Here is a 27904-nt window from a genome sequence, read left to right as displayed (position 1 = left end):
AGAAAACAAATAAAATGTATTGAAGAAATGGCAGAAAAACAAAAGGGCACAAGAACCACTCATTTCAAATGGTGGAAACAACCCAACAGACCTCACTCAACAACCAAGAGAAAGGTCATTTTAATTTGAAGACGATCAAAGATGCAAAATCAAGCTCTCAATCACAATGGGACCCTTTTTTTCCTTTTCATTTCTCCTCCACTAAAATCCATTCTCAAAATTCCATCTGGATAATTCTTCCCTTAAGTCTCTGTAATACAACAACATCTCCTTCCCCCAAAAGCACTTCTCAATCAAATTTCTCTTCTTCAACCATGTCTCTCGCCCATTGCCTCTTTTCAACTTCCAGAAAAATCACCAAATCTGAATCTTCTTCTTCTTCTTCTTCTTCCTCAAATCCCCACTCTCAAATTCTCAAAAATCGCCCAAATTTATTCTTCCTCCAAAATCATATTCTCAATAAACATTCTTACCTAACTTATAAGCCTCACCAATTCTCTTCTATCTCAAAATTCAAACACCCTTTTGCTGGGATTTCATCTTTTGCTGAAGCAGGGGGAGAGGGGAAGCAAGAAATCATTCAATTTAGTCAAAATCATGAGCAACAGAAAGCTAATGAGGAAGAGGAATTGCCAGGGATAGCTCAGACTTTTCATATATCTTCAAGAACTGCCACTGCTATTATAACTTGTATAGCATTTTCAGCTCTTAGTTTTCCACTTTTTATGAAGTCTTTAGGGCAGGGATTTGCTTTGAAGACAAAGATACTGTCATATGTAACTCTGTTGTTTGGGTTTTATATGGCTTGGAACATTGGAGCCAATGATGTGGCTAATGCTATGGGGACTTCCGTCGGCTCCGGTGCATTGACGCTCCGGCAGGCGGTGGTTATGGCGGCGGTTTTGGAATTCTCAGGGGCTTTACTTATGGGAACTCACGTGACTAGCACAATGCAAAATGGGATTCTTGTTGCGGGTGTGTTCCAAGGAAAGGATATGCTTCACTTTGCTGGATTGCTTTCTTCTTTGGCTGCAGCTGGTTCTTGGTTGCAGGTACTAACATTTTGTAGGCTGTTCCTCCTCTCTCAATGTAATCAAGGGTTAGGAGATGAGAATGAAATCTGATTATCCATAGTTAAATCACTTAAGTTATTCAAAATCACTCTTAAACACGTCTTTAATCATTTAAAATCAATTTAATATTTAATTTTACATTTTTAAATGTAATTCTAATATCATCAAAATTGATTTAGAATGATTAAAAATATGTTTAGAATGATTTTAAAAATAACAAAAGTATTTTAAACTATTTGAAAATCACTCCCAAATATGTCCTAAATTAGCTAATAAAAGCTTTTGAAAAAAAATAACAATTCAAACTCCCTAAACTTTGTGGTTATGAATTTAAATATTAACTTTTGAAAAGGTATCAATTTACATTTTCTATCTCATTCCGTTTGGATAAAAATCGTGTGAGACTTGACCTTACTTTCTCATAAGTGAATCAATTTAGATTTCTTTTGAAAATTGTTCAAGCATCAATTCTAAGAGGCTATTTTATTAAACCGATGTTTGAAGAAGTCAAACACGTGTAAGAATGGAATGCATGGACAATTTTCGCATGTAATATTTATAAAAAATCTAAATTGATTAACTTATAATAGTTTAGAAGTTTAACTTGAAACAATTACATGTTTTACTCTATGTTTTTCAAAGTAAGTTTGAATAAAGGTGCTAATTAACACTCTTACGAAAATTCATGGTTTGAATTGCCAAGAGTGTAAATTGGAATTTCTCAAGTTTTTTTTTCCCAAATATAGTACAATGAGAAATTCAAATCATAGATCTTTGAGCTGCTAATACACACTACATGTCAATTGAGTTAAACTGGATTTGACTATATAAAAGATTTCTTTTTTGGAAATAATATATATAAAAATTTCTTACAGTATACTGAGGGGTTATTTAGAATTGAATTAATGAGTTTTAATGTGTTTGGTATGGCTTTTAAAAAGCATTTTTAATGCTTATTATATAAACATCTTTGGAAGAAAATTAGTTAAGTATTTCCTCCAAAAAAAAAAAAAAAAAAAAAAAAAACCACCAAGTATTTTTTTTATATATGTTTTGATTATGATTTTTTTTTCCCCCTTTGTTTACTTTAAATTAGCCACGAACACTTCTCACGGCTCTTTTTAATTTTATAACCAAATACGGTCACTATTGAAATAAGCACTTTTGTAGCTTTATAATAAGAAATCCAATAATGTAGTTTTCATTCAAGTTAGCCAACATTGTGTTCTAAAGGTAAGTTTTGCATGAATGTGCAATATTGAAAATATTGTTAGCACATCCTACATTTTATGATGTTTGATTATAATAATTTACTTCAAAAAGTATTTTTCTAGGAAGGAACCTTTAAAATTAGTTTCTTCAAAAGCACTCTTGATCATAAAAATTAATTGACTGCATGATGTCAATATGCATAACTATAGGTAGGCAATTATTATGGCTCTATAATTTCTTTTCGTTCAGACATTGTTGGCCAATAGTTCTTGAACTATTTCAATAAAAATAGAGGCATTTGACATTATATCAACATATCTTTGAGAATCAAATTGATTGCGAATATAAAGGTCTCCCTTACAATTCCTATTGACAGTTTTAGGATCTCTTAGATCCCATTTAGTAACCATTTTATTTTTTATTTTTTATTTTTGAAAATTAAGCCTACAAATACCTCTACTACCTCTGAACTTCTTCCTTTCTTGTCTACTTTATCCATGTTTTCAAAACCAAGCCAAAATTTAAAAACTAAAAAAATGTGATTTTTTAAAAAACCTGTTTTTGTTTTTGAAATTTAGCTAAAAATTCATCTATCGTACTTTTTGTGAGAAAATGTGAGAAAATAGGTTTAATTTTCAAAAATAAAAAAGAAAAAACGCAATGATCATGAGGGGGCTTAGTAATACCCCTAATCTTTATCTTAATGAGAGAATTGTTATTCTAAAAGAGAACAATAAAAGAATTAACCAAAAAAATTCTAACTTTACTCGTTCATCATCAATGTTGTAAGATTGCATCATACTATGGCTGGCCCGTCTCGACGACGCATTGTATAGTTGGATCAATGGTTGGATTTGGTCTTGTCTATGGAGGAGCTGGTGCTGTCTTTTGGGGCTCACTGGCAAGAGTTGCTTCTTCATGGGTGATTTCTCCATTAATTGGAGCTCTGGTTTCATTCCTCGTCTACAAGTGCATTCGTAGGGTATGTTCCAGCTCACTGGCATTATGAGTCAGGCAAGCTTCTTGCCTTGATTTTACATTAGATAACCTGCAAGCGTTATTAAAAACTCAAATCCTAAAAAGCACAATTAATTGTAAGCACTTTTCAGTTTGTGTACAGTGCAAAGAACCCAGGACAGGCTGCTGCTGCAGCTGCACCAATACTCGTATTCCTCGGCGTAACTGGAATATCATTTGTATCATTTCCATTAAGTAAGAATCTTAAATGGGCTGCAGTGCAGGCCGTTGCCTTTGGAACAGTAGGTGCATTTCTTGTCGACAAATTAATTCAGGGACAACTTGGCCATCTACTCAACAAAGCTGCTTCGTCATCGAAAAAGACCGATGAAAGTATGATTGAGGGTAAAAACATTGGGTTCCTTGATGATATTGCAGGTCCAAAGGGAACTCAGTTGGAGATAGTTTATGGGGTATTTGGATATATGCAGGTCCTTTCTGCTTGCTTCATGTCATTTGCCCATGGTGGAAATGATGTATCCAATGCAATCGGTCCGTTGGCAGCTGCATTATCCATACTTCATGGCAGCGTCGGTGGGGCAGAGATTGTCATTCCAATTGATGTTCTAGCTTGGGGAGGATTTGGAATCGTAGCCGGGTTGATGATATGGGGCTACAGAGTGATAGCAACCATAGGAAAGAAGATTACAGAACTCACACCAACAAGAGGATTTGCAGCAGAATTTGCTGCTGCTTCTGTGGTTCTAATTGCATCAAAACTTGGTTTGCCAATCTCAGCAACCCATACATTGGTTGGTGCAGTCATGGGTGTAGGCTTTGCAAGAGGACTTAACAGTGTTAGAGCAGAAACTGTAAGAGAGATAGTTCTTTCTTGGGCTGTGACAATTCCTGTTGGTGCTTTCCTTTCAGTTCTCTATACATGGATCTTGACCAAGCTTATGTCATATATTTTATGAGGCATGTATATGAACAACTTCAGATATGCCTCTTGGAACAATTTGTTTACTTGGTTCATTCAACATATCTTCTTCCTTTTCCAAATGGGAATGGCTGTTTATAAATCATCAAGCAAGCGAGTAACTGGTGTGTTGCTTGTTTTTCCTTCGTGATATTTGGGATCCTTGCAGAAAATTTCTGTACTTCTGTAGATTGAACTAAGAGAAATGAATTTTGTGTTATTCTGGCAGTGTAATCATTTTTTCAATATATCAAATAGCTATACTAACACTTAATAGTATTTTTCTGCTGTCAAACAGTAAGAGCATTTGATCAAACTCTTAAAATTTATCTGAAGAAATTGTTTCATGCACCTATAATCTGGGGACAAGCCCAAAGTTTACCTTCCAATAGTATCTCTATTCCAAATTCATGCATGTGGGAGTTCATCCTTCCAAAATTTCAAAATCCACCTTGACGATCCTTTACTTTGAAAGCATCTAGGGTTCCTCGAACAATGACATCTCACACCAGGTAAATCCTTAATCCTTCCCCATCTTACTAAGACTATAAAATGTTATTGTAAATTATGGCCAATACCATGTAAATGAGCAGTGATTTCAAATCTTGAGGTTAAGCATATCTTGGCAACTTTACGTAAGGCAGAGTTTGGTTTTTGGGGGTAATAGTGAAGAAATTGATAGATAAGTCACCCTTACTACCACATAACAGAACCATACGTGAGATTTTCACCTCATACGGCTCCTCATTCAGTTTATTGTCCAACCGTACAGGTTTAGCCTTGGAAGCTCCTCCACTTGCAGAAGGAATTCACAACATTTGACCTTGCAAGTTATGTTTGCACATCCTTGTGCTCATGTCATACTCCCAAAGGCCTGAAAACATCTGACGTTCCAGTTTCTTTAGTCTTCCATTAATCCAGTTGTTGTGGAGAACAAAACAGCCCTTCTTCCTGCAGACTGTTTTGATATTTTTCTTTTTCCAAAGTTCTTGGTATGCACCATTAGGGAAGAGATTTCTATCCAGAAAATGAACGGTTAAATCTGTTTCAGGTTCCAAGCATTCATTACTACCCACACGATTAATACCTCCCTCCCCACAAAGGGTATCATAGAAGCTTGGCTGCTCTGATTGTCCTGAAGTTGCTGCATGTTTCACCACCTTCTCCATGGCAGCTATTGTTGATTCATCCGAACGAGCAAAATAAAAACCAGAGTTTAAGCGTCTAGGTAAGTTAATTGGTCCTGCATAAACAAATCAAACCAGAAAGTGAGGAAAATAATTGGATAACTTACTTAGAACAAATACTAGTTTTTAATATTCTTTGTGTACTTCATCAATAGTAGAAAAGAGCATCTAGGATAGAAATGAAAACCTGTTTTCTTGTATTCATCAGATTGTGCTACAAGAACACCAGAACCAAAACTGTAAAGAAAGGGAAGAGGATTCATAAACCAATATACATCAACGTCGCTAAGAAGTACGTTGTAACCCAGCTTTAATATCCTTAAAACCATTCTGGACTTCACTTTTGTCACTCTTTGAAAGCACTCTGTTCCAAAGTGACAGTCATTGAAACTGATATTGGTTGGAGGCAATGGATCTCTGTACACAGGCAAGCCCTAGCATAAACATTGAACTATTGAATGTCCAAAAGTAAAATAAATCTAATAAAAACCATAAGAGAGAAGCCTAAAGAACACAAAGAACAAAGAGGCAAAAGAACCTGCAAGACTGAGAATTCATAGGTATCTGAGTCAAGAGCACAAACTAAATAATTGGGGATCTGTAGGTGGCGCAATCTGCAAACCCAACTCATTAACATGTCCTTGTAACTATAACCTGCAATTGCCAGCACAATTGTCTTATTCTTGTCTGCAATTAGGGGAAGGAGAAGCTCTAAGGAAAATGGAAGCTCTAAAGTTGTCGAAGACGATATCCCATTTGTCACTGAGCAATCATGTGGTTTCTCCAGTGATTGAAAACCATGGTCACAAGTTATAGGTTTCTTCTTCCTCCCAAAATGCAATGGTTGATTCAGTGTGTTTTCAGTCGTGTTGATCAGAATATATTGCCCATTACACTTGACAAGTTTCATTAGATTAGAATGTTTAGCTTGGGGATGAAATGAAGATCCATATAGTGAACCAAGAAGGTAATTTCCAAAATATTCCCAACTTCTTGTCGAGTTTGAATGTTCATTTCTTCCATTGGATGATTGGTCAGGATCTTGGAGATAGAAACTACTGATGGTCCAACTGGCATCAAACACAAACCTGAATTCAGATGCCATAGCTTCATTGATGACCCAATGGTTATGGATCCCTCTTCCATATAAGAAGGGTGGAAGAACTCCACTGTGCAACGGACTGTCCCAGTTGTTCCACGCTAATAGTTCTTTCCCTCCACAGTGACTCCATTGCCAATGTTCATTGAGCAACTCCTGAAACCAAAAGAAAACCAGAATGTAAGGGTGGCTGCTCATTATATATTATCAACTTTTAATGCACTATTGTCTCGATCCAAAAAATCTGTTAGAAAAATGCTACTTATGACATGTTTGGGAGTGATTTTGAAATGCTTAAAATCACTTTTGTCATTTTTAAAAGCACTCGAAAAATATTTTTAATCATTCACAATCACTTAATAGCATGAAAAGTGCTACATTCAAACGAGTAAAATAAACATTGAATTGATTTTGGGTGGGTGTGTTCCGAAGTGATTTTAAATATGATAAAAGTGATTTAAACTATTTCAAAATCACGGTCGAAGCAAGCATAGCTCAACTGACATGCGAGTGTGTTAGTTACCACCAGGTCTATGGTTAGACCCCTACTGCGAATTGTATCGAGAAAAAAAAAATTAAATCACTTCCAAACATGTACTTTAGTACCTTCAGCATTCTTGTCAATTGTTGATCCTCCATTGAGAAATAACTGTTGGACTCATTGAAGTAGAATGGTATGTACGAAATGTTTCGCGATGAAGCAACCAGCAGCCAATCACGGTCAAGTTTGTAAGCGTAATTCAAAGTGGAAATAAAATCAGGAAGAAGAATAGTTTCAGGATCAATAAAGGCAAAGATGTCTGATGCAAATGACTGAGATCTCACCATCATTGAATGGAAATATGGGGTTCCAAGAAATCTAGACAAATAAAACAAGTAGAAAAATGAACATAAGCAAACTTCCAAATACATCTGAAATTTTCAGTACCTAGTTACTACTATGTTCAAAATAACAATTTCACTTACGTAAAATCAATGTCGCTATCAATATAAACCCTCGAACTAAAAGAACTTGCAGAAGAAACAATGGAAGGGTCTTGGCTAAACAGAATAACTTTAATTTGAGGGGACAGAGCAAGCCATGAACGAATAGCTAAGCTCTGCCGAACTCCAATATTACCAGTAAAAGCGCGAGGCGCAGAGAAAATTGAAACTGAAGGATTGAATGAATCGCCAAAGGCTCTGGACCGAAGCGTGGGCTTCACGAAACGATCCTTGAAGGAAGGCAAACATTGAGTAGCATATAACGAGAGAGCAATCAATAGCAATCCGGAAAGCCAGATTGAGCAAAGTCCTGCTTCAATTGCCTGTTGAGAAACAGAAACGAAACATCAAGAGAGAAAGAAAACAAAATTGAACGGAACAAAATGGAATCGGAAAGGCGAAGAACCTTCATGATGAGCTGCTATGTTGGTGTATGAAGGTCAGCCATGGATACAGAGAGGTAAAAGATTTTGCTTATCCATTGCCGGTGAGACTTTAACTGAAAGAATGGAGTGCAAAAGTAACAAACGCACCACACTTCCATTTGCGGCGGCGTCAGCAACGGTGCACGCCACCGCACCGGCCATGTGAAGGTTGTCGTTATCTGAACGCAATAATAGTTTAATGTCCACTGAGAAGGCTTCGTTCTTTCCTATGAATGTGAATTTGATATCGAAATTCAATAGAACCATTTTCAGCATTCTGCGTTTTTCAGTCCCGTAATTAATGAAGCTATGAGCTATTTAACGTAAAAACAGAAAAAGAAGAGAGAGAATCATTCTAACTTCAATCATTTATAAATCTTTTTCTCTCAATTACAACAACGTCCGATTTAAAGTCGTAATAATTCTCCTTCCTTACTAATTTCTCCGATAGATATTTGTTGTTACAGTTACACCTAGTAATCTTACACTAATCTCAACAACTATTTCAGCGAAAGAAAAATGATCATAAAAATTGAAAAAGAAGCTGAAATAATTAACTAAACAAACAAACAAATTTTGGTTAATGATTGGAAGATTGTTGTTCAACTCCTCCACTTTTATTGTACTAAAAAACAAACACCAATTTTACTTATGTTTTTCAGATTTTTACATAAGTAATAGACAAGTCAGTATATTTAATACTTGAATGCTCAATATATACTTCGTAATGTTAAGATGTATCGTTAAGATATCCCTCTTGTTCGAACTCACATTTATGATAGTGTACTCTAAATTTTCTTTTTTTAAAAAAAATGCAAATTAAAATAAAAAAACCTAAATCACTGAGCTATTCAGTCCACCTTGATTTATCGAGTTAAGGTCGAGTACGCACTAAATAAAATACATGTTAAGTTGATTGTTTGAACAATCTCTAAAATTTGATATATCAGAATAACGAAAGTTAATATTAAAATGAGTTCATTTCTTTTACCTTTATCTATATATATATTAAACAAAAACAACTCAAACCAACAAAGTTCATAATTTAAAACTTTACTAAATGCTAATGCCACTGAAAATTAGACACCAGATTGAGGAGAAGCAGCAGACTATATCCATTGAAGTCCATCCTATGCCCATGGAAAAGTTTCGATTTGGGGTATGTGAATCTAGGATGGGCGACACCCATCGTTTTGAACCAACATAGCCTTCTTATGAACGATGAGCATCGTCCATCGTTTTGCTCTTCTTTGGGTAAAGCAACTCAGAAGATGTAAAACACAGGCAGATGGTGGGAGATGTAAAACACATGCAGGTGGTGGGGGCTATTGGGATTTAAGAACTCAAATACATACACAAAAATTTCAAACCTTGAGTTAAATTTCTTTTTCCCATCATACACTTTTGGCAGCCCATTCCTAACTAAGGTCAAACCATTAAAAAAAATCAAAACACCTTCTGAGGTTTTCCCTTCAAATCCACGATCGTCATACACCGAAGGAAACGTACCTATGAGTAACCAATATCTCTATATTAAAGCAGCAGCAGCTCCTAGATCAGTATGTAGTATTGCCAGTTCGAAGTTCAAACAGACTGCATCAATCCTTCACGTGCATGGCCCTCAAGAGTATCACAACCACCTAGTGAAGCCATTGAAACAGACTTTCATTGAATTCGACCTCTTCCAATTCCGATAAAATCTGCAGCTTATGAATCTTGTTCGAGTGGCTCGGATTCAGGTATTGAAATCAAGATTGAGACTCCAAACCAATATAATTAGTTAGGATTCTCTTAGCCATTTGACAATCATCTGCGCCGTCTTGCAGGAGACCTAGATCTTGACCTCCTTGCCCTGAATGATATGTATAGTTAGACATAAAGAAGTGGTAACAAAGAATCTGAAGCATCCATTGGAGCAGCTTACTGTTATGAGGATGAGTGTGCATATGTCCTTTAGATCACATACACAAACTTAATCTATGAGACATTGCGGCATACCTGGTGGTTTCAAGAGAAGAGAAGGGAGAATGCCTGCGCTGAGAGTGCTTGCTATGTGGTGACCGCGATACTTGTCTAGAAATGAAAGCATCCATTATACTGATTTGGTGAGTTAAACATGCAAAAGCTTAGAAGATAGATGCTCAGCCTTGTGCAGTGTGAAACTTAACAAGAAACTATTTGTTAGCATAGACCACAAAAGATAACCTCAATCTTTATGTGAAGAGACGAGCATGAATTGTATAATCCCAAGAAAAGAAACCGAGTACTAATTCACAGAATTCCTTTCAACTCCTGCAGTAAATGATAAACTTGAAAACAGGGCAGCGATGATGCCCATATCTTCCAATTTCCAAGAGATGTATTTGATTAACTGCTTATAGGGCCGTGAACATCTTCACTTTTGATCATAATGACCAAATAACCAAGCATACGGAATTAATATTCGTTTTTGTACTCCAATAGAAAGAACAGAAAATAACAGTCAAACCTCCCTGGAATGTCAAAGATGCAAAAGTGAATTTGAGATTTAGGATTACAATACCTTCTCTTAGACCTGATTGGAGATGGGGATTTGTCACGTTTTCTTGAACTCACCTTCCTGCCGAAAGGAACAACGAATGAAATTCCATATAACCTTTTCAAAAGGGGAAAGGAATAGAAACATCTATAAGAAATACCTTTTAGAAACATCTGAGTCATCACTTGAATTATGATCAACTACCTTGTCTTTATTTCGGTCTCTACTGCTCTTGTGCCTACTTGAGTCATTTGAAATTTTCTGTCTCGTTCTGCCTTCCTCATCCTTTGCATGGTCCCTTTTTCTGTCAGTGCCATCTTTAGTGCTAGACCTGAGAAGCTTGTCTTCTCTCCTTTCCTCCTTTGAGTTGTGATGCGTAGACCTGTGTCTAGAGTCAAAATCCTTACCTTTCTCGCCAGACTTAACACCTCGGTCCTTCAATTTTTCCTTTTGGGTATTCTGATCTTCTATCTCTTCCTTCCTCAGGTGCCTATGATCTTGCTTCCGACGAATCTCATCTGCTTTTTCATTTGTTCTAGTTTTTACCTCCCCTTCATCCTTAACACCGTCTTTCAATGAAGAACCCCTCATACTCTCCTGCTTACCACTTTTATGAGGTTTTATTTTAGTTTCCCCATCTGGAGAATCTTTAGATCCTTTTTTACCACTCACATTCTTCCCATGCTGGTCAGTTACCATGCCTAAAATATCCTTTGTCCCAGAGGCAGTTCCATCACCAAATTTTTTTTCATTATCTTTACCTTTGTAGCTTGGATTCAATGAATGTTCTTGACCCATTTCTTTATCCACCCAATTACCATTCAACTTATTTGAGCATGTGCTTTTACTCGTTTCATTAACTGAGCTGGTTGAACCATCATTGGTTTCACTTATTGCATGATTTCCACCGTGCTCTATAACATTTCCTTGAGTGCTAGCATTCCTAATTGCATCCTGCATCTCTCTTAAATTTCTTTTGGGACTTGATGGCTCCATATTGACCTTTATATTGGAACCTTGCACATTTAAACTCTGACTTTCACCATCTCTATCATCATTTTTTTCATCATCAGAGGCATAATTTCCAAGCCCAAGTACATCTCCAGGTGAGCTGGAATTTGACTTTTCACTAGTATCATCATCATCAGGTTCCTGAATTTTGACTGGAATCAAAATCTTGGCAGAAGCTTTGGGTGTTGAGACTGGCAAGGTAGATGAAGAGACATTCTGATTTGGCTTGGCTGAATGGAAAAAGGAGGGAAGAAAAAAAAAAGCAACGTGAGAGAGATAGAGGAGAAAAGCAGAAATTCGAAGGCACTCTTCTTTTTTTTTTTTTTTTTTTTTTGGGGGGGGGGGGGGGGTGGAGGGGGGGGAGGAGGTAGCACCTTCTACAGCAAGATCGTTTTCATCCAGAACTTTCGTAGCAATCTCATCAAACAGTTCGTCAGTAACCTGTGTAGAAATCATACAAACATGCATACGTATAAACATATTACGTCCGAGAAATTTTTTATAGCAATTTCTTAAGTCAACTAAGCTGCAGAATAAGTTTCAATGCAGACATATATACTCACACACATTTGGTAAGAGCAATTAATTAAACGAAGGTACGGCAGACACAGAATCCTCTCATCAAATAGTAATATGAAACAAATCACAACTGAAGCAAAAGAGATGCCCAAAGTTCTAAATTTCCCGTGCTTAAACCAACAATTCCCCCCCCCCCCCCCCTCCCAAAAAAAAAAAAAAAAAAAAAAAGACAAAACAAAACAAAAAAAAAAACCAACTTAGCTATGGGATGACAACCAAATGAAAAAATCAACGTACATCAACTCCAGAAAGTAATCTTAGCTTCCTTGCAAATCCACAAAATAGAAGCATGACTTCAAAATCCATACAACAAAGAGAGCATCTAGATAGAGATGGACACATGTGGATACTCCGATCCCCATGGCAAATGTCATAACCCAAAACCAAATTCCAAAGAAATTGGTCGGCAGAAGGGAGTTTAATATCACAAAGTCCCTTCTACAACCAGACTCTGTGATTACATGAAATGGTAATATGTGGGGAAAAGAAATTTGATAATGGTTATTGATTTTTCGAAAACATGTAGGTCAGATTTAGCAACAAAACCTTCAAAAGAACTTCAGTCAGCACACGCTTAATTTCTTGATTTATTGCTGCCGTTCTTGCTCCTTCCACAAAATCCTGCATAGCACAAAAGAAGAACTCCACAATCAAAAGAGAATACAGAGGAAGTCTCATCTGGATAAAATAAAGTGCTCATTCTAAGCCACAAAATAGTGCATCGTGGAGCTAATATTGTTCCAAAAACAAAATATTATATAGAACCTCATCATCTTCTTCTTCAGTTGACCTAGATGAATCGATACTTTTACTATCAGTTTGATCACCCTTCGCAAAAGACTTGTCAACGCCTTGATCCTCCATGAGTTCAGCATCCTCCTTAGGATGGTCAACAGAACTTGTGATCACTGCTTTCTTGATTTCCTCTCTAAGCCAATTTGGCACGGAAGCCTAAATTTACAGGATCAGTTAACGAGCAGTTTATCATATTTCCAATATCAGGTCATGTGGCTGTTTACCTTTTTTGGACGTTCAGACATATTGGACATGCCATATGCATCACCAGATAAGACTGTGGGAGGAAGTGCAGCTCCAGGAAATGGAGAAGCAGCAGGAGGAACTGCAGGGGTCATGCCAGAACCAGCAAACCTTCCAAATGGGGGCGGTGTGTGCCCAGGAACAGAAGAAGGAACAGCTACTGAAGGATCAAGCTGCATATTTATAACAATTTTCAGGAATTTATCTTGATGACTTAAAACAAATATATATATATATATATATATATATATAACAAACCAAGACCTGTGTTCCTGAAGCCAAAGTAGGAGGAATTGGTGGATAAACCATGCCAGGAGCAATAGAAGACCATGAATTTAAGGAAGGCATAGGGACACCAGAATCAAATCCTCTAGTGGATCCACCTGAATCATTGCGAGCAAAGCCAGCGTGCGCTCTTAGACCATGGTCATGACTGAACCTAGGAGCAAAATCTAAAGGCTGATCTGCAAGATTCGTTACAGGACCAACTGGCCCTGGCTCATTGCCATATGCATAGGGCGGAGGATTAGGTGGTTGGAAATGCTGCGGTCCATCATGAACTGATGAATTTTGCAGAGGTAGTGATTTGAAAGACTGTACATTTTGATCTATAGTATCTTCTTTCCCTGCCATTAGGTATTTGAGATAAAATTAAACAATTGAGAGGAAACAACAGTAGCACCAAGCAATAAAGAGAGGTAAGTCAAAATGAATAGTAGGACTCCTAGGATTTAAAACGTGGGAACAAATCTCTGCTTCAAATAAGCTTTTGCCCAGGAGATTCAAAAGTTCGTGTAAGGGTACAATTGGCGACTTAACTCTCAACATGATTATGATTCTGAAAAAGTTAATCACATTCTTGATGGTAGCAAAAAGCTGAATATAAAACACAATTTTCACCTAAGATTATTTGTCAAACACTTATCAGAGAACCCTAATGATAAGCCTCAGTACTTCATTCAAAGACCAGTTGTTCTAAGTCTTAGAATCTAGACTGGACACTGATTAAACTAGAACAAAGTATCGACAAAGATGATCGTTCTACCATTTTTTTCCTTTTTGTGAGCGCATGCAGAGTGAGGAATGGGGGATGGGGCAGGGAGGGTTATTTCATCCTATTTTCCCAAGTTGGATCTTATTAGCCTGTAGAGAATAGAGATTATAACTTCCATTACTTAGAAAAAGATAGATTAAACTATAAGAAAGGCCGCCTTGGAGTAATTAGCAGAACATAACAACAGCAATCCAGCTCCCTATAAGCGCTAAAGCGCCCATTGCCCAGAGAGCTCCCCACCCAACCTTATGCAGAAAATTATATTGACAAGCCAGTATGCAATTATTATTATAACACCAACGATAATAACATAAGAACAACAACAATACAATGATAAAAGTAATACAATTCATAGTGATAGATGCCCACAGAGAATCAATGATAGCAAACAATTACTATTAAAAGCACCCAAAAGAATCTCCATTCTGCAAGAATAGTCACCCATCAAAGAGTTTTTTCTTTTCCCTAAAAGGAAAGAGAGTTGTTGGGGGGCAGAGCACAATATTAATGATACTGATACAAAAAAGATTTCTGTTTCATTACTAAATGGGTTTGAAAGCAGGATTCTTCAGGAATAACTACACTCATACACAAGTGAATCATTACCTGTAACAGAATAATTACTAGAAGGTACCTCCTGCTGATGAACCGATGGACTTGAAGATAACTTTCCTTGACGATGTAAAGCAGCGCTCATGTTGCCTCCATAACTAACATCACCAACAGCGTATGTTGGACGCCCATCTGAAGGATAAGAAGATTGTTCCCTGCTAACAGTAACAGGTGTGGAGTCCAAGTGATGAGTTGCTGGTGGCCGGGCAACAGATGTGGCTGAAGCTGGAAACTGGTCATAGATTGTAGGTGGAAGAGGTTGATGAGACATATCTGGATGATTTGAATTAATTGGCTGTGAATACTGATCATGATAATAGTTCTGTTCTTCAAGTCTTCCTGTAGGTGCAAACTGAGATTGCTGACTCTCCATTGCAGTCTTCGCATCTGCCCATGCCCTAGCTCTGGCGGCCCAATCTTCTTCATTGCTTTGGGCTGTTATTAAAATTTTTAAAAGAAAGTGCACAGAAGCCAGTAAACTGAAGGAACACTACGATTTCAAAGGAACAAAATGAAATCCTAAAATTTGGAGCATAATAATAATAATAAATTCATAAAAGAATGAGACTCAACAACACAATAACACAACTATAATATGAAAGTGGAGAAACTGTTTCTCGTAATGATGCAGATAGTATAAATTACGAGCCTTGACTATCTTTCATGCTATACAGATAAATCAAGATCATAAAATATAAGCTATTCTTTTTATAAGCATTTGAAGAACATCCAGAATAGCATCTATACTTCGTTAGGTGGCAGGTAAATTCTTGCAAACTGAAGCTACTCCAGGTAGAATCTGACAGGAGAAATTAATAAAGATATCAAGTAACAAACCTCGATATTCCCAGCCTTGGTGCGGAGCCCAATTCGGATTGTTCCATTCCTACAATAATCAATAGATTGTAAAGAAATGACTTGCATGGTCAAATATAACCTACAGAAAGTACATTGATGCGGCTCAAACAATCACTCATTTCCTCCACCAACTTACGCCATTACATTCTCACAAGTCAAGAAAACAGTCAGGGAAGTCAGAAATTTCAGAGTTAGCAATCATTTAATTAACGAAATTCGCCAGAATCACCTGCGAATAAGGCTGCGGAACCTGAGAATGAGGAGGAAGGTGCTGATACATAAGAGGGCGAGGAGGCGGGAAGGGGTTGTGGTGCATAGGTTGCGAAGCATAAGGATGAGGAGGTGGAGGATAAGCACCAGGAGGAGGAGGAGGAGGAGGCGGAGCATGGTCGGAGTGAGGCGGCGGCGGTCCCCACTGCGACGGAGGCGGAGGAGGAGTCGGGGATGCAGAGTATTGAAATTGGTTGGGGAACCATGGACCCTGGGGAGGAACTGGAGGCCTCAAGGGTGGTTGGTGGTGGTAGGGATCGGCGGTGGCAGAGGAGGAGGAGGAGGAGGGTGGCGGCGGAGGAGGTGGAGGAGGCCCGGGGAAATGGTGAGTCTGATGATAAGAATCCATCGGTGTAGATAATTGAGGGGTTGTTCTTGGAATAGGGAGAAGGGCTGAGGGTTGAAGCTCGGAGTTACAACATCATTACTACGCCCAGCGAGGAAAGGGGAATTTTCTGAGGAAAGGGAAGGGACAGCCCGAGAAGTCCAGTGTGAATTGCATCGAGTTGTCACCGTTACGTCGCCGTTAGAATTGGGATTCCCTGCCGTCGGTGGTGGGGGCTAAAAGGACAACAACGACTTCGACTTTCTTTCTTCTACAAACTGGGCCTAACCTTCTAAAGCCCACATTAATATTTACGAGCGTTTTTCTTTGTATGTATGTTTCAATAATAACAGTGCATATCAGTTGAGATTCATTTGACTTAAATCTATAGCTTTGAACATATACTTTTTGTTCTTTGTTTTTTTTTTTTTTTAATTTTTTAGGGATTAGTCAGGCCTGTGTTGAGTTCTAAAATATTGAGTTAATATATATGTGGAGTTAAAAAAGTATATGTTTGATGTGTATACTTTTTATGTTTGAAGTTAGAAAATTATGTTTAAAGTGCAGAGTTGAATTATTAATTAAAGGTATTTTATCTGATTTTTTGTAATATAAAAAAGTATGATTTTCTAATGGTTATTTTTGTTTGTTTAACTTTTCAATTGCAAGTATGTTTTCTCATTTTTTTCAATACTCAATTGAGATGTCAACTTAAAACTTTTACGTATATTTTACAATTTTTTACATATAACCATTGTACTTGAGGTAGACACTATTGTTTCATACAAACAATAAAATTAGTACAATATACTTTCACATTAATGGGATGTATGAATGTAATATGTACAAAAAAATAGGTCAAAAAAGGTTTAAGACTTTTTATGGCATCTTATGTCAAATTGTAGGTTAGGAGTGATCGTCGAAGCATTTTGTTCACAGTGAATCGACTACTATCGCCGATGGTGGTTTGTTGCGGAGTTGGCATCGGAGATAGTTGCCATAGTTGGGCCATCAAAGGTGGTTGTTGGAGCATATCATCATCCACGATGATTACCGCCAAAGTTGGTCATTAAGAGAGGCTAGCAAGTGGAGTTATTGGAAATATTGGAAGGATGAAGAGAGAAAAGGGAAAATATAGAATTTTTCGATAAATGTGTAAACTTTAATAATGAATATTTAAGATGTTGGTGAAACTGAGTTATTTAACACCGACTTATGAAGTTGACGGGCTAAACATTAAGTTTAACTCAACTCAACCCAATTCAAATCAACATCCCAAACACCCCCTAAAGTTTTAGGAAATCTTAGCAATCTAAGAGGAAAAAAATTATAGTAAAAATGTGGTGATCTTTTGTCATATTTGGTAAAGGTTCAAACCGCTAAACCTTTTGAACAAAAACATATGTATTAACTGATTAAATCAATTTCAAAGGAAAAAAACTAGTTATGTAAATTAGAACTCTAAAGATTTAGACGATAATATATGTATTGACCAATTAAGTTCGTAACCTGGCAACTCATCAAGTTTGTTAAAGATTAAACTATCCAAAAAGTTATAATGCTTTAGACATTCACCATTCTCAAATCGAAATAATTGTTTGGAAAGAATCAATCAACCCAATAGGCAAAACAACCCACAACCTATCTCTCAAAAGTTTCTATCCTGTCAACAATATATGTGGGGAGGGAAGCGCGTGGTTAAAGAAAAACTAGCCATTATATGACCACCTAGAATTATATTTTTAATAGTTAACAAAAAACCTAAATAGAATTTAAGTAAGAATTTATAGCATCAATCAATTGGACAGCAATAATTACGAAAACACTGTACAAAAAAACGATACACGCATACAAATATTGAGATTCTGTCTTAAAACATTGAATATTTCATACAAATCGAGTGTATCATGGGCTTTTGAATTGCTATAATTGCTATTGTGATAGGTATACTACGCTTCTTTCCCTTTTACAAATCTAGTGTCTAAGAATGTTGAGTGGGTCAGCGGTTGAAAATATGCTTCACCCATGCACACTGAATATAGCTAAATTGGAAATTAATGGGCAGTCTCATGCAACTGCATCAGCCTGTTTTCTAGTCAATCTTGCATACAAACCATCCTTTAGGAGAAGCTCCTTGTGAGTGCCCATCTGTGATATAATAATAATCAATAAGACAATTTTGTCCACAGCTTAAAGATTTTAAGCTCAATGTCAATATGTTGGAGCAACAGGCGTATTCAGATAAAAGAGAAATATTGGGCCATAATGAGTTAAGCTAAATTCCAAAAACAAAAACAAAATTTTAAATATATATGTATATATATGTACGTATGTATACAATTTTCACAATATAACTTTGAATTTTGAAAATAGTATTAACAAACTCATAGGTGGAAATAGTGTTTATAAGTTTAACGTTCAAAAATCGCCTACAAAATAAGCGTGCTAAAATGTTCAAAAAGTTGGATGAATATTATAAAAAAAAATTAAACAAAATAGAGAGCAGAACAACCTCAACTATGTGACCCCCATCCATAACCACTATCCGGTCAGCCGCTTGAATAGTTGAAAGTCTGTTAAAGTAATGAAAATTCGAACTTTCAGTTGAAGTATTGATAAAATTAAATTTACCTTAACCTATCAACTTAAGCTTTTAGGTTAATCTGTCATTTAACGCTCTCAGCCTGCAAGAAACATGTGCAATAGAGGACATAGTAGAGGGCTTACCTGTGCGCAATAATTAAGACAGTTCTTTTCATCTTCGAGTCATTTCTCACAGCACGAACGACACCCTGAATAATGTTAAAAGCAACATGTAAGCAATCCCTCATGTTTCTCTTTTCCCATATGCACGTCTCTAAAAGTTATAAGAGAAGGCAGAAAAATTGCAAGAACATTCTCGAAAGGTGAAGAAAGGTGATAAACTCCACAATAGCTATCAGGTGACAGCTGCAGTGAATTGAGCAAGCAACAGAAGGAAGAAAGGCACATGTAGGCAGAGGAAAGAAAAAAAGAATAACCAACAAACTAAAGGGAAATAATACAATGAATAGCATGTCTTCAAACAGAGTAGAGATCTTTTTTTCCCGAAGCAACAGAAATATAGAATCCTGTTAAATATTCTCTACCCATTATCGTCTTTATTTTACAAGTACGGTTGCACAATCCTTCCCTTTTTTGTGTGCTTGTAAGTTGTAACACAATTGTTTGAACTCCATGAGTATATGGTAATATAGCCAAGCTGTAACCTATATATAAAGCTTTTCAACCTCAATTTGATTATTTAAGGTTCCATCTGATAACGATTTTGTTTTAATTTTCTGTTTTTGAAATTTATGTTTGTTTCCTCCCTATTTTTCAATTATGGATTTCACATTTGTTGAATTGAATTCTTAGTCGAATTCTAGAAACAAAAACAAGTTTTTGAAAATTAAAACATTAGTAGAAAGTAGATAACATAACATAGAAGTATGTAGTGCTTATAAGCTTAATTTTCAAAACTCTAAAACAAAAAATCAAATAGTTCTCAAATGAAGCCCAAGTCTTCTTAGTCTATTTCTTTCCTCTCACACATATCACGTTCTTTATCTCTGTTCCCTTTTTCCCACTTCTCTGGGAGAGGGCATCAAGAGCTTTGTGTAAGTAGTTACCTTCACATTGTGTTCACTCTCTGCGTCCAGTGCGCTAGTGGCCTCATCAAGAATCAAAAGAGTTGGATCCCTAAGAATAGCTCGTGCAATGGCTATCCTCTGCTTTTGTCCCCCACTAAGCAAATCATCATCAACAAGCGTTTTATAACCATTGGGCAGCGATAGGATAAAGTCATGAGCATAAGCTTGCTTGGCTGCCCATTCAACATCCTCTTGTCCTACGTCTCTGCTACATCCATACTTAATGTTTGAACTGACATCCATGCGGAAAAGTTTAGGTTCCTGTCCAAAACTATCACGTCAAAGGAGAAATATTAAACAACACTGAACTTCAGACTAATTGGGAAGTAATTAACGTACCTGCCCTACATATCCGATTTTTTCTCTCCACCATACAATGTCCAACTCTTTAAGAGGGTAACCGTCAATTAAAATCTGCAAATACGAAAAACTACACAAAAATGAGAAAAGTCATAAGGGCATGGGCATGCAAAAGATATTTATGCATAAGTTTTGTGGATTCCAATCTAATAATATGACAAATAATGAGAGGGAAGCAGGAGGATCATGGAACCCTTTGCCAATCCTCTTTTGAACAACTAATAGCAATTACTCTTGTGGGTGATATAACTCTTAGCTATTGGAAAAGAACTTTTTTTTTTCTTTGATACGTTAACTAAAATCTTTTATTCTAAACCAACACAAATTGCAGCAAGAAAAAACAAATTATAGTTGCATTTATATCACTACAAGGGGGTGTAAAAGCTAAACACATTACCTGCCCATTTGTTGGCTCATAAAGTCGGAGTAAAAGATTTACCAAAGTGCTTTTGCCACTGCCACTAAGACCAACCTTAAAAAAGGAGGTAATAAATAGCATCAACTTATTAGTCAACAGAGAACCCATTATCAGTCGGTAAAAGAGAGGGAAAATACTTACTATTGCTACGACTTCATTTGGATGCACTGAGAGGCTTACATGTTGCAGTACAGAGACCTATTGAAGTGTTTGTATCAACAATCGTCTTGAGAGTAGGCAAGAAAAGCATCCAAAGTTCGAATGATGATGATGATAAAATTAATAATGTGATACAGCCAGCTTCAGCAAAATAAATTAATAAGAAATCATCATGATATGTGGAAGCTAATCATCTGAATTTTACCTAGCAGAAAGTTTTAAGCATGCAGATCGATGTTGGAATGCAGAGTAACTCACAATAAGTCTGTTGCGGAAAGGAGAGAAGAAAGTAAAGTAGCTGATATAAATTATAATGCTGCTTATAGGCCAACTTAATCAAGTAATATCTTCCAGTATAGGCTACACCTATATTGGCATGCTCCTCCTACTGCTAGAAATGTCATCTTGGAAACTGGAAGGCATAGTCAAGTCCAGGTATAATATATATTAAGGTAATATTGAACCTTATAGGTTTAAGCATTATAACACAAGTCACAAGAAACACTTCTAAGGATCAAACACTCTTAACAAAAGAATCTTCATGAGCAACTAGATGACACTATGAATTATTGTTGATATTACCCTTAAATTAGTAAATTACTGATGAAGACAAGCTATATTTGATCTCAGCCAAAAGGCTGAGAAATGTACATATTGCTTATTCTTTCACAAGAGGAATAAAAGTGAGACCAGATTTTTCAGTCAATATAAGGTGTATCATGATACATAAGAAATAAGAAATATAATACCAAGCTATTATATTTTTAAGAATCCGGAAAATGAGCAAAAACATTGTATTCTGTTGTAGAGCGCTGTAGATTACAACAAAAAATCAGTGTGTTGAAAGAAATGGTTGATAGATGTTACAACTAAAAAGAAATTTACCATTGGCCTTGAAGGATAACTGAAAGAAACATTAAAAAACTCAATGCGTCCTGACAGTTTCTGCAACTTTGTTCCTGTCAGTGTCAATAATACAAATTCCACATAAGATTTCAAGTAACCAAGTTCTTTATGCTTTCTTTATAAATGAATAGCTCAAAAAACCTTCAGTGATTTACGCCATGAAGATAATTAGTTCAAGTTAATAAATGACTCCTCACTTTGGAGTGCTTTATATGTTGAAATCATAGAAGGAAAAGAAAAAAAAGCAGGGAAAAGGAAAAAACCCAAAGCAAGGGCATAAGCAGCATTGCCATAGCCATAAAATAATATTTTGTAAAACTAATTTTAAAAATCTGAAGAAGCAACTGCATCATGAAATATTTTGCACAAACAAATGGAAGTAATTTGAGGCAGAACAATATTTTGAACATTGGTGTGAAAGAATATTTATGGTGCCTCGGTCAATCAAAAGTTGCTCGAGGGGTTTTCCATCTTGAACTAACTTAAGTCCAAAACTAAGACTTCAAAACAGAAAAAGATCTAGTCAAAACACATTTGTAGTGCCTGTCCTATACTGATCAAATGGTCTCATCGTGAAACTTTTCCCACATCTAGTCAACTAAACTCATATGTGCCTAGGTGTATATATGTATTAGCCTCGCATCTAAGTTCGAAAAGTTATAACAACATTATGATTTCGCATGCTTTAGAGGTTTTTGCATGTGCCAGACCCATCTGATGCACATGTCAGGGGAGAAAACAGTCATGAAACAGATTAACTTCATCAAATGAATATTGATGACCTTAACATCTCCATCACAGTTCAGTAAGTAGCTTGCCTTGTGATACAAATTGGTCGCTAGGCAAGAGATCCATCAACTGAAAAACCTTTTCACTTGCCCCAACAGATTGCATCAAGGAGGATAAATTGTCCCCCACCCACCATGTTGAATAAATTAACCATTCGCTATACAATATAAACTTTGTAAGTTGTTCAGCTGTTATACGACCAGATAGAATAAATGTTCCTCCTAATAGCACAGCAATGACCTAGAAACAGAAAATATGCAATGTAAAAAAACAAGCAAACAAATAATAATAATAATGTGTGTGTGTGAGTGGGTGGGGGTGGGGGATGTTGGGGCAGGTTTACACCATCTCCTATTGAGTATTAATAAGCAAAAACATTATATCTAGATTTCAAGTTCACTATAAGTGCTATTAATAGTCCAAACATGTTTTTTTTTCTCTTTTCTCACTTTGTATTAATTTTAAGAAAAATTGGATGCACAGAAAGGTATAGTTTGGGAATACATAGATCCTTCAACCATTGCGTTGGGTTTTGAAAAATGCAATATTATATATATATAGGATAATTATTTTAAATGGTAAAACTGCTAAACATATTTTCAAGTATAGCAAAATGTCACTGTCTATCAATGGTAGAACGTGATAGACATCTAATAGTGGCCGATAGACCACGATAAACATCTATCAAATACAGGTAGATGTCTATCATAGTCTATCACTGATAGACAGTGACATTTTGCTATATTTATAAATAAGTTGGTTCATTTTCTTTTATTTGAAAATAGCCCATGCCATAGCATTGGTATTAAGAATCCCACGTTGGAAACTTAGGGAGACCTTACAATCACTATAAGATACATGTGTTACTTCTCTCATTAACAATTGGTTTTGAGATGACTTCCATATTTATCTAATATGGTATCAAAACTCATAAAGCCCAATTGAGTATTCAAAATAAAAATAATAATAAAAAAATCTAACTCAAGAATGGTGAACCTGAGACACCATCTTGAGAGGGCGATGGGGAGATCTCACAATTTTTATTAAGATATATGGGTTAAATCTTTCATTGTCAATTGGTTTTGAGATGGAACCCATATTAATCTGATAATGGGAGCTCATTACTTAGTGGCTGTAATTCTTGTTAGTATGCTGTCTTGTCATTTTAACACCATGTTTCTATGTTCATTCTAATGGGGCTATTTTATAATAAAAGATTCTGATAAGAACAGAACCAAAATGTTAACCATATTGAAATAAGAAAGAAACTGCAAAATGAGAAAGAAATCCAAGAGCCTTCCCTTACTCTCCAAGTTCCGTGTATATACCTTTGGTATATTTACCAAATCCTTCCCTACCTCCCAAATCTCCTAACCTCCTTACCCTAACAAACTCGAGGGGAACATTTCACCCAAATTATTTGAGGCTAGATTGTGCAGTTCCTATGCCTTGACAATTACACAAGACAGCCTTATTAGCATCAGATTTCACACAAACCACTCGAAAATTGCAAAAGCCACATGAGTCAGAACTGCCTTGCAGAAATTCATCAAGCCCAAGTCATATAGAGAACCATCAACCAGACATGTTCCCGTTCCTACCACCAGTGGCTATCGAACCATCACTAATAACCAGCCACCATTCAGCGCAATTCATACCTTTTCATACATTTGTATGGGTTTGGACATTTTTAACCCGGCCCTTCCAACTTGGGTTTTTCAACATTTGGTTTTACATATCTCCCTCCAACCAGCTTCAATTTGACACCATCAACTCAAGGAAACATCCCCGCACTTCACCTCCAATGCTTGCTCCGCTACCAAAACACTCTTCATTGCCACCAACGAATGACACATTTCCAATTTATAGTTTATACCAACCCCCAAATCTGTGCTCGAGAACAAGTGCTCTAATACCCATTTTATGGGAACCAAGTTGATATTTATACTACAATGGGGGGGGAGGGGGGGGGGGGGGGCAACAAACTGGAAAAATGTAAGCTCCTTCCTAATCTCCAAATTCCAAGTTATCTGGAATCTTTATCCAGTACTTATAACATACTTCTGACTGAAACATATACATAACTATATATACAAATTATTACGTAGTCCAATGTTTATTAGAAAAGAAATTGAACATGAACGAATTGTAATGTAGCTAACTGAAAAGACATAAAAAAGTTGGAAATTAAAGGAAAAAGAAAAGGGAATATTCATTTTGCAATTGTACAAAGAAAAACAACACAAGAGCAGAACCTGAGTTGTGTGGTAAAGAAAATTGAAGCTAAAATTCCAAAGGCCATATCCTGCACTCTGTCTTAAGCTCACATCAGCTAATCTTTCCAACCACATCTCATACCTAGGCATTAAGAAATAGGCATTTATCAGTTTGAAAAACTAAACACTATTTGATTTATTATGATTAATACATATTTAAAAAGAACCTATATTTACTGAAACGTTGATAAATCAAAATAAGATGGGACTTGTAACACTAGTCTACCTTCCAAGTTCCTCCTTCTCGGTCCCATAAACACGAACTGTTCTGATCAAAGACAATGTTTCTTGTGCAACCTATGTGAAAATTAGAATCTCTTTCAAAATTCGGAACAAAACATCACCAAATATGTAAAAGAAAAATCTACCGTACATCATTGGAAGAAGCAGTGACATCTTGGACAATCTTTGCTGCCTTCTTCTGATATCTATGATGACGGACATGGATCGTAATGTTACTTATAACAAATTGCTAACAAAATCACTCAAACATAAGCATAACCGAATGAAGACAAGAAGGTTAACAAACATGAATGTCAATCTATAACATCTCCGATACAAAAAGTGTCTATTGCAGTAAAATGGTACTTTTTTGGTTATTTCACCAGTCTGCCTATTACTCTGATTAATTGATAGGGTTCTCTATGCTAAAAAAAGGATGTAGAATAAGATCATGAAACAAGCCAGACTCCAGATTGAATGATATTGCCTGACAATATTCTAACTTTGAGTAAACTTAATTTACTTAGAAAAATGAAAAATAAAAAAAGTAAACTTAATTTACATAGCTAAAACATTGTGGTATGCTTAAAATTCAGAACAAAAGGGATGTTTTGACGGGGAAGGACAAATGATTAGGGTGTCTGGACATCATTCTTACCGGCCATACACTAGCATAATTGCTCCTAAAGTGGAGCATATGATCAGTGTGCATAAACCAAGAGGCTTTGACAAAAGAAGCAAATAGATCAAAGCACCACCCCCCTAGGAAAAAGAGAAAAGTATCAGATTAAGAATCGATCATCTTGCAAGGCATCAGTTATCGTTACACAAAAGAAAACCTGAAGAATGTTGCGTAATATCAAATTAAGATCATTTCCAATGACTCTCGACACTTGCTGGCAATCAGCACCAAGCCTACTTGTGAGATCACCAACAGTTTCATTGTCAAAAAATGATATGTCCTACAAGAAAAAGTAACACCAAATAAATTACATTGAGAGAGAGAGAGAGAGAGAGATTTGAAGCAACTTGATGAATTCCACCAGTTGGAAAAGAAAGTTATAGGAGTTGGCTTCTCAATTATTCAGAACCTGTAGAAGAAGAGCAGAATAAAGTGTTTCTCTTGTTCTTTTGACCTGCAGTTTATGAGAGACATCCAGTCATTGTGAAAGTCACACCATATATATTCAACAAGAGGTATAGAAAAATAATAAATTTTTACCCGCCTGGCATCTGAACGTTCGCTTTGGGTCTAAAGCAAATAATAAGTAATTCACATATCATGAGGTCTGTTTTATAGCATGTCATCCTATGGAAGAATCCTTAGAAGGTATAACAGGATATCTTGATAATGTATAAAATGAAAGTGGAACCATCATCCTTTTTTTTCTTTTATTGGAAACAACCACTTTCATCGAGAAAAAAAATGAAAGAATACCATGGTATACAAAAACACAAGCCCACAAAAAGAAGTCCAAACTAAAGAAAGAGGCTTCAACTATAAAAGATAGTGTTTATCAATAGCTACAAAAGGCCTTCGAAATCGAAGCCCAAAAGGAAGCATGGAATCTAAAGAGGGACTATACATCAAAAGGGTCCCTCTCCACACCTTCAAACGCTCTATTGTTATGCTCACCCCAAAAATTTGACAAAATAGCACACACCCCAAAACTCTCATCCATTAAGAAATGTTCTATGCTGTAGAGACACTGACAGGTTTAAACATAGTTCTTTGCCTGGAAAATTATGAGATGAAACTCACCAGGATCATGTTGGCAACTCCAAAACAGTAACCTCGAACACCACTGAAATTCAAAAGGATAAAGAATTAGGTCAATGCATGAGCATTTCTGTTGCAGTATTCCCTAAAAATTGTCACCTTGCAACAAATGGGGAAAAAATTGAAGCTTAAAATAAAATTTTTAATTTGCCAATGACCAACAATGAGAATAAATTACACATTAGGGAAGTTTAGTTCCAAAATTATTAGCATAGAGTTAGCTTTAAAGCTAGAGAAGGGATCTTTGGCCATACAAGATTTTGACCTGCATATTCCTGAAGTGACACACAATAACATCAAGAGTTGCACATTCCTGCGAAATACTGAAATTTTGCCACTCTCAGCAGAAAATATCGTTGCTGTTAAGAAGTGCGGTATGGATATCTCTGAAAGCTGAAAGATAAATTTTCAAGAGTCAGAAAACATTACAAAAGCAACTAGAGAGTAAATCACGTCGATTCCCTAAAATTCCATTACAGTACCTTTCATTCCACCTACATAACTATAAGCGTTTAAACATTTCAACCACAAAGTAATTTATCATCAGTTTAAACCATTTCAAAACTCATGATCAGATGCTAAAACTCGGACTCTCAACTAATGCCACGAAACACAACATACAAAGTTCAACTGGAGAGAGAGAGAGAGAGGAAGGGAGAGAGATAGAGAGAGAGGGAGGGAGATACCGCCGCAATAACCAAAACAGAAAATGCGGAGTAGATGATCCAACGGTCTCTAGCAACGAGGTCCCACATCCTTCCAAGAGCCCGCGTCACAGTCACTGGCTGAACCGAAATTCTGACTTCAGCTTCATCGGATAAGCTCCACCAGCTTCCACCAGGCAAAATCGAACGTAGATGGCCAAGCAATGCCCGAAGCTTATCTACAATATCAAACTCAGCTTCGCCATGGCCTTCTTCTCGCTCTTCCGAAGAACTCGGGACCGAGATTCCATATCCATTAATGGCCGACTTCGGAGGAGGTAAGAGGAATCTACAATTGATTGAGAAATGATTCCACCGCAGAACCTTATTGTTGGTGAAAGGAAATCCTCGAGAGCGAATTTTATCTACATGTAGCTGGCGAGAAAGCAAAAGATTGGGACGAGGAACTTGTGTATTGCAAATGAACGAAGACATGAA

At 36.4% G+C, this 27904-nt stretch overlaps 4 protein-coding genes and 1 pseudogene across 5 annotated transcripts; 2 read left to right on the top strand and 3 right to left on the bottom strand.

Annotated features, from left to right (window-relative positions):
- Positions 1-27904, top strand: part of LOC150035286 (uncharacterized) — a 51720-nt pseudogene that overhangs the window by 15402 nt on the left and 8414 nt on the right.
- PHT2;1 (phosphate transporter 2;1) lies at positions 83-4500 on the top strand. The gene is made up of 3 exons (XM_039037203.2): positions 83-1052; positions 3076-3267; positions 3395-4500. The coding sequence occupies exons 1-3, from the start codon at positions 315-317 to the stop codon at positions 4217-4219; spliced, it is 1755 nt and encodes a 584-aa protein (XP_038893131.2). The 5' UTR covers positions 83-314; the 3' UTR covers positions 4220-4500.
- Positions 2947-8204, bottom strand: LOC150035287 (Nucleotide-diphospho-sugar transferase family protein). Its single transcript, XM_090315617.1, has 6 exons — positions 7898-8204; positions 7474-7814; positions 7114-7366; positions 5947-6663; positions 5596-5842; positions 2947-5464 (listed from the first exon to the last, which is right to left on the bottom strand). The coding sequence occupies exons 1-6, from the start codon at positions 7901-7903 to the stop codon at positions 5031-5033; spliced, it is 1998 nt and encodes a 665-aa protein (XP_090171743.1). The 5' UTR covers positions 7904-8204; the 3' UTR covers positions 2947-5030.
- Positions 9251-16416, bottom strand: LOC120081123 (cyclin-like protein). The gene is made up of 12 exons (XM_090315615.1): positions 15816-16416; positions 15566-15614; positions 14723-15163; positions 13327-13688; positions 13044-13235; positions 12790-12975; positions 12571-12645; positions 11820-11886; positions 10595-11675; positions 10459-10515; positions 9915-9989; positions 9251-9768 (listed from the first exon to the last, which is right to left on the bottom strand). Exons 1-12 carry the CDS (start codon positions 16203-16205, stop codon positions 9723-9725), a joined length of 3021 nt encoding a protein of 1006 aa, XP_090171741.1. The 5' UTR covers positions 16206-16416; the 3' UTR covers positions 9251-9722.
- ABCB26 (transporter associated with antigen processing protein 1) lies at positions 17965-27901 on the bottom strand. 2 transcript variants are annotated; one of them, XM_039037272.2, is made up of 18 exons: positions 27449-27901; positions 27028-27155; positions 26745-26787; positions 26074-26118; positions 25822-25944; positions 25641-25744; positions 25134-25188; positions 24987-25057; positions 24740-24842; positions 22514-22724; positions 21675-21748; positions 20772-20828; positions 20610-20684; positions 20192-20266; positions 19832-20113; positions 18909-18973; positions 18694-18754; positions 17965-18329 (listed from the first exon to the last, which is right to left on the bottom strand). In XM_039037272.2, the coding sequence occupies exons 1-18, from the start codon at positions 27899-27901 to the stop codon at positions 18249-18251; spliced, it is 2106 nt and encodes a 701-aa protein (XP_038893200.2). In that variant the 3' UTR covers positions 17965-18248. The 2 variants fall into 2 exon arrangements, with proteins under 2 accessions (XP_038893200.2, XP_090171742.1); XM_090315616.1 differs by having other exon boundaries at positions 27017-27155; positions 27449-27590.

This window comes from Benincasa hispida, chromosome 7 (genome assembly GCF_027475165.1).
Source record: "Benincasa hispida cultivar pf3 chromosome 7, pf3_genome.v1.1, whole genome shotgun sequence".
Taxonomy (NCBI): Eukaryota; Viridiplantae; Streptophyta; class Magnoliopsida; order Cucurbitales; family Cucurbitaceae; genus Benincasa; species Benincasa hispida.
Note: the sequence above shows the minus strand (reverse complement) of the source record. Positions and strands in the feature narration are given on the sequence as shown.

What these genes read in the sequence shown, in the direction of transcription:
- LOC150035287 (XM_090315617.1), bottom strand. An exon ending in AATTGACAAGAATGCTGAAG is followed by an intron (nt 6,664 to 7,113) that starts GTACTAAAGTAC and finishes TTTTGGTTTCAG; the next exon opens with GAGTTGCTCAATGAACATTG. An exon ending in ATGAATTCTCAGTCTTGCAG is followed by an intron (nt 5,843 to 5,946) that starts GTTCTTTTGCCT and finishes TGTTTATGCTAG; the next exon opens with GGCTTGCCTGTGTACAGAGA.
- LOC120081123 (XM_090315615.1), bottom strand. Translation starts at nt 16,205, where the DNA reads ATGGATTCTTATCATCAGACTCACCATTTCCCCGGGCCTCCTCCACCT. An exon ending in CCAAGGCTGGGAATATCGAG is followed by an intron (nt 15,164 to 15,565) that starts GTTTGTTACTTG and finishes TTTTAATAACAG; the next exon opens with CCCAAAGCAATGAAGAAGAT. An exon ending in CCAATCAGGTCTAAGAGAAG is followed by an intron (nt 9,990 to 10,458) that starts GTATTGTAATCC and finishes TTTCATTTCTAG; the next exon opens with ACAAGTATCGCGGTCACCAC.
- ABCB26 (XM_039037272.2), bottom strand. Translation starts at nt 27,901, where the DNA reads ATGTCTTCGTTCATTTGCAATACACAAGTTCCTCGTCCCAATCTTTTG. An exon ending in ATTATGCTAGTGTATGGCCG is followed by an intron (nt 25,189 to 25,640) that starts GTAAGAATGATG and finishes CCGTCATCATAG; the next exon opens with ATATCAGAAGAAGGCAGCAA. An exon ending in AGAGTGAACACAATGTGAAG is followed by an intron (nt 18,974 to 19,831) that starts GTAACTACTTAC and finishes AACATTATTCAG; the next exon opens with GGTGTCGTTCGTGCTGTGAG.